The sequence below is a fragment of the Gavia stellata genome, chromosome 9 (genome assembly GCF_030936135.1).
Source record: "Gavia stellata isolate bGavSte3 chromosome 9, bGavSte3.hap2, whole genome shotgun sequence".
Taxonomy (NCBI): Eukaryota; Metazoa; Chordata; class Aves; order Gaviiformes; family Gaviidae; genus Gavia; species Gavia stellata.
The window spans coordinates 38,176,764-38,188,236 of record NC_082602.1 but is presented as its reverse complement, the minus strand read 5'-3'; the positions used below and the strand labels follow the sequence as shown (position 1 = coordinate 38,188,236).

Sequence of the window (11,473 nt, the reverse complement as noted above, 5' to 3'; positions counted from 1 at the left end):
TGATAGCTAATTTAAAGGTATCAATAGACAGTCACACTCCAATCTCTTGAATCCCAAATCTTTTTCGTAGTCACAGCATTACCCTGTCCCTCCCCAGCTACATAATATGCTTAATCTGCGTGATACTACGCACGTCGTCTTTGAACTGTGACAGATTGGGGCCGTGCAAACCGTTTCAAAGGTATGATGCAACTTAATATATTCTAGGAATGATTTCAAGTAATTACATACGTGGATGCAACTTTGCACAAAGGCGTTTTTTTATGAGCAGTGGAGATTTACTAAAGGGATGTTGGCCTGCCAGCCCCCACGGGAGCACTACGCACTGCATCTCACAGGTCAGCGGAGGCTGCATAGCTCCCCCATATCCACATCCCATCTCAGATGCCTAGAGGAAAAAAATTGAATTAAAAATGCTTGATTTGAACTGAATGCCATTATCTGGATGTTTAAAATGGAATGGAATCAATTTGATCTGAAAAAATATATGATAACGTAGTTGGGCATTAAAGTGTTATTGGGTCTTCCTGAAATGCAATTAGAGATACTATTCATGTTGTGAACAGTACACCTTTAATCTTAAACTATTTCAGAAGCTCCATTTGTGTGGTTTTTTACTCTGCATTTGCAGAAAGTTCCAGCCTAGGTTAATAATATAGTGGCAGTACTTCACAAAGCTCTCCAATGTATGGAAGTAGCTATTAAACTGTCAACAGCGCTAAAAGATGATATTTTGATGGCAATGGATAGGAACCCCATCTTCCTGCTCATGCTACTCAACCTTTCTGTAGCTTTCAAGCACAGTCAACCATAATTTGTCACTGACTTGCATACGTGACATTGGCTGAATAGGTAGTCTGAGCTACGACTGTGTCAATTTTTCAGGCAAAACTTGCATGGTGTCAATAGACAGCTATTCCCTTTTCCTCCTCTGTACCTCTTGCGCTCATTCCTGTTCACCATCTACCTGGAGACCTCTAGAGAAGTTGCAGGGCATGCCAACTTCATTGCTGAAACTGTTCTGCTGATACTGAGCTGCATAATCCCTTTCCACAGCTGCAGCCAGAGATATCATTTTATATACAGAATGAAGAGCAAATTCGGTCTCGGTACATCCTGTGGGGAAATGTTTCCCAGGACTGAGTTGGCCAGTATCTGTCTGACTATCTTCTCCCTTTCCGCCTAACCTTTCCTTTAATGTTGCACAAATCCTAAAGGACATTTTCAACATTTAGTGCAGGTGAAGAAATAGCGTTATTTTAGGTGAAGACATGCTATTTGGCCGTGGGAAGTCCACCACAGGAGGGGGTGACCTCAGCACTGATCTCTGTAATCACCATCTTGAAACCCTACCTCACCTGCAATCTGGAAGAAACAGCAAGTTCTAGTTTGTGCCAAAAATCTAGCCGATTGTCACAAACGCTTCTGTCCCTGCTGCTGTTTTAAGAGGATGATTAAAGTCTTGAAAGTCATTCAATCCCATCTACATCAAACAGTGAACGAAGTTGTGCTTTTCCCGGTCTAAAGCAGTCTAGAATAAAAATGTCAGAGGCAGAAATAAGCTTTACTTAAAAGATGTCAGGCAAAATCAAATGATTTCATATTCTTGTGCTCCAAGTTGTTTTTCTTTCTTGTCTTAAATGGAATGATGAGAAAATAGTGGGAGGAAAAGTGTGTCCACCTGTGTTGTTCTAGAATGGCTCAGCAGCAAACATGAAGTCTGCCCCGAAATATTCATCAGCCTAAGTTACATTACAGCGTGGGGGTTCTCTGGGTGCAGTCTTGAAAGCAATGCAAAAATTTTTGATTTAAAGGTTGCCGAAATCACTATACTCAACTGATAAGAAGATATGTACTGTAGACTTCAATGAACTACGTGAACATAATACAATGCTAAGAGGGTTTTAAGGAATTTGTTTTAATGTTCTTTACGTTATAAGTCTTTATGCCTGTTGTGAGTCCAATAACTTTTTGTTATTTGTTTGACAAAAGCATGTCTTCTAGAAAGGCATCTGGGAAATGTAGACGTTACTAGTGTACTCAGTAGACTTCTGTAGTAGGTAATCACCCTTCTGGGTTAGAAATATGTACCTCAGAAGTACTTCTATTCTAGGTATTTTCTCCTTGTAAAGTCCTTTGTACACTGTAGTCAAGTTAACTCTCAATATCCTTTTTGACTGCAAACTGGCTGGAATTACATATTTTTAAGACCTTTCTCCTTAGTGAGTTCAAGTAATTTCTGTAGCTATTTTCTGCACTCTCTTATTTGCCAGTGTCCTGTTTAGAATGTGGATACCAAAACTAGTACGATATTCCAGTGCTGCTCTTAGCAGTGTCAGATAAAATGGTAAAATCTGTGTTTATACATCCCAATAGTGCATTACCTACATAGGTAATTGATAAAAAAATTCTTCATTATGTTCAATTATTAGTTTTGTAATCAATTAATCAGAATTATGACTATTTTATTGTTGCTATTTTCAGTTATTGTAGATTTCTAGATGGTAAACATTGAGGAATAGTGCTACTGCTCATCATTTTTAAAACTTTAAATAAGAATTAAAATATCACATTGAAAAATATCACCTTCAAAACCCTACTTGAAAAATAACACTGCAATGTATGACTTATTTTTCTAAAAGGTAAATGATAAATTTGCTGGGTTTCATTGCAGGTTTGTTTTTTTCCCCCATATCTTGTATTTAAAATGCAAACATTTTGGAAGCCAGGTGTTAGCTATTTAGCAGTCCAGGAGGTCATTACAAAAATATGTGCAAAACCACGTGCGAGCAGCATACTCGGAGATTTCCTCTTAACTTTGCTCAAGAAGCACTCAGAAACAAATAGCCCAGCTTCAATATTTAAGTCAAGAAAATGAAACATTCATGTGCTGTAGCTAGATATTGTTGCCGTGGCCGAATGACCCGCGCCTGCCTGCCTAAGGTTGGGGATGCACAACTGAATTTATATTCTGGCCGTAAAACCTGCATTTAGGGACACAAATTCTAACCAATCAGACTAAATAAATCAGCAGGTTTTATCATCAGAGATAACCCTCATTAATCCAGCAAGCTTTTCCTGAAGACAAAGGACAAAATGAATTGCTTCATTGGAGTTGCCTGAGCAGCATGCTAATGCGGGGAGGTGGAAGGCATGAATTATTCATGCCCTCGCAGCCTGAGCAGGCAGATCCTGGCTTTTCCTGTTACCATTGCAACAAGTGGCGGCTGGCCCGCCTGCGCTTGGGCCATCGCACATCCCCGGAGAGCACCGAAATGCCTTCCGGAGAGGGAAAACCTCCGTGCCTCCGCTGCGTCCGACACAGTCGGGTGGATTTTCAGGTTAAGCCTTATGCAAAATGGACCCGGGAAGCACAGTCTTTTGTAACTCAGATGTACTTGACCATAAACTACTCTTCCTGGAAGGAAACAGGTTGCTTCGGTAAGTTTGTGCAACTTTTGATGTTTTCTGAATCCACTGTAAGCTCTTTTCAGTAACTGTAACGTGCAGTGTTTTACCAGTCTTTCTAAAAATAGCCTGCATTCTTTGTGCTTTTAAAATGACTTAGAGAAGCCTAAAAAGGCATGCAATATCTTTGTTTTTAACTCTAGAAAACAGGTAAACAGTATCTACAGAACTGACACTGAAGTTATGCTCAAGCCTTCTTAAATTAACTTGCATTATTTAAATTTTCAAATCCCTGTAGCACACTACTAAAAAAAAATATTTTTATGATCCAAGTCTGATTTCTTGCAACCAAAACTGAGACTGACATAGTTCAGTGTCAAACTGGAGAATCTGAGAGACCGTGTGTTACTTTTCCTAAGAAATGTCGGTTCCCTGTTATAAGCGTAACTTGTGTTGTTTGCTCTTTATTTCGCTAAATACATTTGTGACTGGGTTGGGAACAGGAACTGAGACATGCATAACATTCTTACCGTGCATTAACTGTTCTGTTGTATCATAAAATAGTTGAAAAGCATTGGTAACTTTCCCAATTTTCCAAAGGATAGGAAGGGGATGTATTTTGTATGGAAAGCATATGGCAGTGATGAACTAAAGCTAGACTTCCCACTTCTTCATAAGGTGAAAAGCATCAAAATGTTTTGCTTTATTATTCATTATTAGTATACCTACCTATAATACTTGCTTCAATTGTTTGTCTGATTTTTGTTATTTTCCAGTAGTGATGCTATCTGAATTGCCTGAGAACTCTCAGGTAACTCACTACTTGGCACAGTTAAAAAATTGATATAAATAATCAGCTCCCAAGAGCAGAGGCCATGGATAGGAGCATGAATATGAAATGATTCATGAATAAGTTTTGACTGTGGATAACAAGCTCTCCTTCTTTTCGTTTGTTTGGTTTTAGTTACATAGCCCAGATTCTGCTGCTTCTATTTTATTTTCTTTGTTTTGATCGTAAAAGCATTTTATTTGACATCCAAAAGACAGCCAAATTTCGAAGGGATAAAAGTGCAGCATAATGATATCTAGTGCTAACAGTAATTAAATGCCCTATGTTTTAAAGAAACGAGGTGAAGATAGGGATATGTAAATCACAGGGGAGATACAAACAATGGGTGTAATCCTGCACCCCTTAATCATGGGAGTAATCCTTATTCATGTAAGTAATCCTGTTGGCTTCAATAGACTCACATCAGTAGGTGCTGTAGCATAAGGCCCATATTTTTCAAGGAGATAACAGTGTCTGTTCTACCTGGTTTTTCTGTAATGTCATTTTAGCAACAGAGTTTTTAGTGATGTGTTTGAATGCATTAGTGATAATATTAAATTAGACTTCACCAAATGTCTATTTCGCTTCTAAAAGTATAAAAGAGAAAAATGGAATCATGTATTAGATGTGTCAGTAAGAAGGTACAAACCCCACATGTTTTATTAGAGATGTGCTTGCAGTGGAATAGCACTACTCACTCTGTTGACTGTATTTTTTTGTAGATTATTTTTCGTACATGACGTATATAAACTTTGCTTCTTTTAGGATAGGATGCAACTTTAGCAAAAAATCACTATGGCACCTGATGTCTTGTAAAGTACAGTTGGGTCTCCATAAACGTGATGTTGATAAACATTGTTCGTCTTTCTGATTTAAATACATGGGGTTTGTGGTAACGTCCAGTGAATATTTTTATCGCTGTTATGGTCTCTGATCTTGCCAAAATAACGCCTGCAGTTCTGCCTCAGGAATAATGTACTTGTACGAATGTTGTGGTTGTGTTGCCCTCCTCGTCAGCCCAGCTTGGCACTTCTGAGCTTTCCCCTCCAAGACCGTATAGCACTGCCCTGTAATCCAGGATGGGGCTTGGGAGCACCTGTGTGCCCTTCCCCTGGCAGTGCATCTGTTAACGAGGGAAAACTAATTACGTAAAAGTTTGTGGTACAGTGGGGTTGAGAAGTATAAATAGTCATGAACTGGTGCTCTGCAAGCCATCAGCCTGTGTTTGTGCTGGATGCCAGCACTGGCAGGGTGGATACGAACGTTACCCTATAACCGTTGCAGTCATTGCTGTGTTAAGATGCTTCCGCTGTGGAACTATTCTCTTCTGTGCAGCCTGAAGAGGCCAAAATAGAAATGAAGTAAAAATGCCATGGATGATGGTTCCAGATGGTACACAAAGCTTACGGTTAAGTGAAGTTGGTATTAAGTACCTGTTGCCTTTTTGTTGGTTGCACTGAGATATCAGGAATGGACTGATTATTCTTTAATCAGCTTCAATACATGGCAAAGATTTTGATGTTTTGTATTTGCAGATGAGGTCTGCTATATTATTATTATCTATTTGCACAGAGATATCATATAGAAACAGTTTAAAGCTGAGGCTACGTGGCTGTTCTGGGCAGTAGAGTGCTGGAGGCAATAAAATGAGCAGTGCCGAGAGGCTGGAAGGGCAGAGTGGCAGCTGCTGCCAGGGGAGAGTCTGGAGTGGCCCTTGGCAGCAGCGTTTCTTCTCACTTGCTCCATGCAGGGTCCCAGCAGGAGCATTAAGTCTCTCCAGGTAAGTCCCTTTCTGTCCCCTGACCCTTGCTCATGGCAGGAGCAACACAATTCCTAATCCTTTGACAACGCCACAAGCATTGGTTGCACATTAACTTCAACTTTATAACCGGTTTTGAGGGTACTTTTTTCTACATCCGTTCTCCTTTGTTGAATTTAAAAAAAAAAAATCACATGCACTCTGTTTGTTCAAGGATCTCCTTGTGGCAATAGGCAGAGGTCAGGTGCCTGTTTTAATTTTTACTCCCTTTTGTGAGTTTTAGAGATGGCTGTTCATACGAATTTATTGCAAAACCTTTAAAATTTGGCCAAAAAACTGCTCTAGAATGGTTCAGCTCATTTTGTATCAAAAATCATGTGTGCGGCGATTTGGAGCGGCCTGTTTTTTTCTTTGTGTGTACAAGCTATGTACAGTACGAGGTGTTTTCTGTAATCACTGACATGTCATTCTCATGTCTCTCTTCATGAGAGGATGCCCGTGTCCCCTTGCTTCCCACCCAAGACAGAGGGCAGGGGGGTGCATCGTCTCCACTATTTCCCCAGTTTACAAGCTCCGTGAGAGCAACGCTACGGGTTTGCGTGCTGCCAGCCGTGGTAGGAGCAGGTTCTTCATGGTTTGGCGGCATTCCCTCCTTTGTTTAAGATGTATTTTGCTGCTCTTTGGGGTTGGTGACACAAAGGCAGTGCATTGCAGCTGTTCTGCCTGCCTGCGGGCATTGCTACGGTTGTCGGACTTTGCTGCACCGACGTGGAAGCGTGCTGAGGTTTCCTATTTAGGGCTTCCATTGCAAAGCTTGTATAAATGGTAGTTATGCTGGGCTAAGATATTTGAAACAATACCAACCTCCAGTTCTAAGCCCAAGTAGTACACAAAATCGAAGGCAAGTTTTAAATACAGGTAAAGGAAATTTTCTAGCTGTTGTTTTGCAGCTATCTGGGAGCCTGTGGCAGAGAAAGCAGAAAGACTGGAAAAGCCGGCGTGCAGCCCGCACAGCGTGCAGATTGAGCAAGGTCTGGGAGCGTGGCCCTGGGAAAGCCGAGCGCTGGCTGAACATCAACCACTTCCTTTGCCGGTCCCCCAGGTCAGAGCTGCGTAGCAAACTCCAGCTAACGTAGCACGATGTGGTCACTGGCTACGGAGCAGAGCCTGGAGCAGGAGACGTGTCCCGTGGTTCGGCATGTCCTCGTGCTGGGACTTGGAATGTTTGTTGTGTGTAGGACCTTGGGGAGAGCAGTGCCATGTGCGTGACCGGGAACCAATCCCCAGCGGAAGGGAGCCACAAGACAGTGTGGACGACTCAGTTTGGTCTTTAACCTTAACAAAAGACTAAACCAACACAACTACCTTAATTATTTGTTGTTATTACTAGCTGCCTAGTGGCTTCTAAGTGGAAAAGCTGAGCTGGTAGGACTATACGTATTAAATAGGACAACAGCACGGGTAAAATTGCAATGCATATGGACTGCTTATAAATGAAGGTTTTTGCTTGTTCTCCATCTATTCCTTTGCTGTAAATCCCATTCTGTGCCTGAGAGCAGCCAGGCCCGGAGGAGCAGCAGTCCTTACCCTCTCTGCAGTCCAGCCCAACCCCAAGCTGATGTCTCCCCAGGGCGTGTTTCAAGACTGTTCTTCTTTCTTACAACTTTGCTCTTGTTTCGTGTGACATTTCTGTCTCTGTATCTCTCCAGAGAGGGAGAGGTGAGCAGAAGACAGTCACACTCAAACCTATGTGTGTGGTCCCATGCCCAAACCTGTCTCAGATGACAATCAGTGATGTGCAACATGCATTTATCACGGTTGTATGACGGTGTAACACGTCAGTCACACTCCCATGGCTTGTAAAAGTCATGCATGGAAGATTCCTCCTCAAGTTTTGAATTGCATAGTTCTTTGGGAAAGTGCATTTCTTCCTCCCGGTGGGATCACCAAGTCAGGGATTAGCCAAGCTCCTGAGCAGGGTTGGTTTTGTGTGCACCCAGTGGTGACGCCTAGTGATGTCCAAGGAAGATTTGATTTCTTGAGCAGAAGGGTGGGTAGGGGGCAAGAGGACTCTTTTCTGGTTGAATTGCAGATGGTGAAATCATTCAGAGCTACAGAGAGGGAAGTTCTGAACCTGAATGTCAGCCTTAATATATGTAAATGACAACTACTGAACTGTCACCTAATGCTTGACAGTAATTACTAACAGGCAGAAAGCAACTGTTTTTATAACCTGCATTTGAAGAAATCTAAGCTGTGAAGTGTATTCAGGGTCCGTGGCACAGCCTTGTCATGTAGCCACGGCTGACAAACAAAGCATCTCCTCCGGATCTGAATTAGCTATATTAGATGAGCAAAAACCACTGATTGAAAACTTTTTATTTCACAGCCTTCAAGAACTGACTTGTCTGTAGTACATGTTGCTGTATTGTGCTGTGAGTGCAATTAGCTGGAAGAGTGTGTTCATTTTCTTTCATTAGGTGACAGTGGTGTCTTTCAAAATGATCTCTAGCAATATGAGCAGTAAATGATGGTATGCTTCAAAGGTTAAACCATTTGATTTCTTTAGTATAATTTGCTTATGTTCAGAGAAGCTACATTAGGAATATTATTAGGCACTGGAGTCTCCCTCTAACCGTTACGGTAATGAACGACTGTTGGAAACTGTTTGATATTTCCATGGTTTGAGGCATCAGTGGCCCTGGAGAAATATGTTATCTTTCAACCAAGTCTTTAATTGTTTCCTGAGATGATAAAAGAGTTAATCTATTACTGGCAAGATATTCACTTAAGTTGTGGGTGAGTCTTAAAAAACCTTTTCAGTTGCTGTCGAAATCAAGCGATCTGGGTGAATTACTCTGAATAATACTGCGGTGTTTTTCTGTAGCAACCACTTTGTCATTTTTGCTGTTTTCACATTTCCTGGCAACACGTTTGCAAAGAGCTTTGTTCTCGCCGTGGAATTACGGTTGTGACCCCCTCCTGTGGCACTGTCTGACACCTGACAGTCCACCAGGAGCAACTGGGAAAATTCAGCGAAAACTACTGTCGGGCATAAGGCGATGACCGCTGTCTGTTTTCAACACGCATAATCTTTCCTCAACTCCTTGTAAAGTATACACAGCCTCTGGTGGAGCGTTGTATCCTGATTTTCTGATGGTGTGTTATCCATAATAATTAGGGTCCTGCATAGGGGTGTATCACAAACAACTAAAAATAGGTCTTTGCTGCCTTTCTGTAAACCTTTCCTGATGATTAAAGACCATCAGCGCAGACTTTGTGAGGAACAGGCATTGTGGGCGAGGCATTGTGGGACATGGTTTAATGGGCATGGTGGTGTTTGTTGGTTGATGGTTGGACTTGATGATCTTACAGGTCTTTTCCAACCTTAGTGATTCTGTGATTCTGTAACAGAGGACGTAATGGTGCAGAACAAACACATAACAAAGTGACAAAATTACCTATTGCCCGTTATTTTGGCAGTCTTTCGGACGATGAAGAATTGAGTCAAGAGAATATAGATACTATTTCCCTTGTATCTGTAGTATAGCCCAGGAAAACGTATGGAAAAAGAAGTGGTTTTAACAGCAGAAGACTGAGCGGAAGCTAAGGCTCGCTGCAGCCCTCGTGGGTTGTGCGGAGTGCCTCTGGGATTGTGTTTCAAATCTACCTGTTTGCATTTCATTGATTGCGTTTATTTTTGTAGTTCTATCAAGGTGGATTTCTAGTGTCTCTTAGAGCTGCATACATGTAAAATAAAGCTGGGAGGTCGAGTACACAACAAATCTGGGGAGATACCTTACGTGGCTTGGCTCGGAAGTCCTCATGGGGAAGCGAGGGCAAGGCAAAGCCCGTGGCTGCATGCAGATGGGTAGTCTCTGCAACTCTTCTGCTTACTGTCTCTTCTGAAACCACCAGCTCCTGCTTTTTGGATGCTGAGAAGGAGCCCGCTCTCCTTGCCGTGTCGCCAGCGCAGTGCTGGTACAGCTCTCCTCACATTCAGCATTTTGGCCGCGTAGATGAAACAAATACATTCACAGCTGTCAGACGACTGGACGTGTAGCTCAATCCTGCCCATAACTCTTGTGCGTAGCGAGGGCTATTTTGGAAATCCTTTAAAAATGATTTTTTAAAAGCTTTTTTTCCCCAATAATATCAGGCAAAGTACCCCCACAAAGTCTTAGGGAAGGAGGGTACTTTTTTCCTATGTAGCCAGTTTTTGTTAACAGATCACTTTTAAAATTATTCTGAAAGCAAGGTTTAATCAACAACGATGTGGCTGGCTCCCGCTTCGCTAAAATTTTGTTCAACCATCTTTTTGCTCATGTGACTGAGTGAATGAAAATGAGACCCCCGTTAAATGGAAGGCGGGTGCTCACCTTCATTAATAATATTGTGCAGTATTGCAAAACCAGAAAAGCAGTCTGCGGTGAAGCTCCGTGCTAACCTGCAGGTAACAGCACAAAATTTCTCAGAGCAATTTTAAAAAAGGAATTGAAGCAATGTGATTTCATTCTCACTTTCTACGTCTAGAATTGGATGTGGATAATACAATGTGCATTGTCACGCTCAGTATGATATACCATAGAGCGCATTGTGGATATATCTCTCGTACAATCCGTTCCATATAGAATAAAATAGTTGGACGGAGATACAGAACTTAACGGGAAAAAAGAAGAAGCTGTGTACCAGAATGGACATAACGAATTGTTAACTGCTGCTCCAGTAGATTTAGGAGGGTTGCTATGGTTTCTTTTATAAAAATCTTCCAGCCACAGAAATGACTCTTGCAAACAATGCCCTATGTAGGTGTAAAGAAACGTATCACACATGCAGCACCAGCCCATGTGCGCGGGGCCAAGCACGCCAGCAAGCGTTCAGCGCTTGGTGGGTGCTGCGCATCGCCAGTTCAGCCATCCCGTCTTCTCTTTGAAATTAACTTGTCGTAAGGCAAACTGAGAACTGCCTAGTGGTAACAGCCTTTGCTTGGTGACAAGGCGAGTGCATAGCATCGTGTAGCTAAATCTCCCATGCTGTTTTTGTCCTATTGTATCCTCCTCTTTTTGTTATCTCATATTTCTGTATTTCTCAATGCTGAAATTTTTAGGGCAATAGCTGCTTGCTTCGGGCGGTTTTTTTGTTCTTTTTTTGCTTTCATAGTGCCTTGAACAACAGCTCATGACCTAGTTCTGTCTTTTAATTGCTACTGCAATATGAATTTTAATTCCAGCTAGAGTCCAGATGTATTGAGGATATGCAGCTCATGCCAGGGCCAGTGCCATTTATCTTACAGGCCAGCATTTCCCAGCCCTTTGAATTCAGGGAGCCCTTAACCTTTTTGAAAAAACTCTTAAACCTTCATCATGTATTTCACTGTTGTCTGGTGATGGGAAATGGAGATAATAACTATTAATCTAAATGCTAATACATATTTTCTCTTACAGCATAGTTTGTTTTACCGTTCTTTAAGCTTCAAC

The 11,473-nt window shown here is 41.7% G+C and overlaps 1 protein-coding gene across 1 annotated transcript in view; it reads left to right on the top strand.

Annotated features, from left to right (window-relative positions):
* Nucleotides 1–3,275: 3,275 nt before the first annotated feature.
* Nucleotides 3,276–11,473, top strand: part of C9H10orf90 (chromosome 9 C10orf90 homolog) — a 67,916-nt gene continuing 59,718 nt past the window's right edge. The window contains exon 1 of the mRNA XM_009813245.2: nt 3,276–3,441. Coding sequence (XP_009811547.2) covers nt 3,276–3,441 — 166 coding nt within the window. The remainder of the gene's footprint in view (nt 3,442–11,473) is intronic.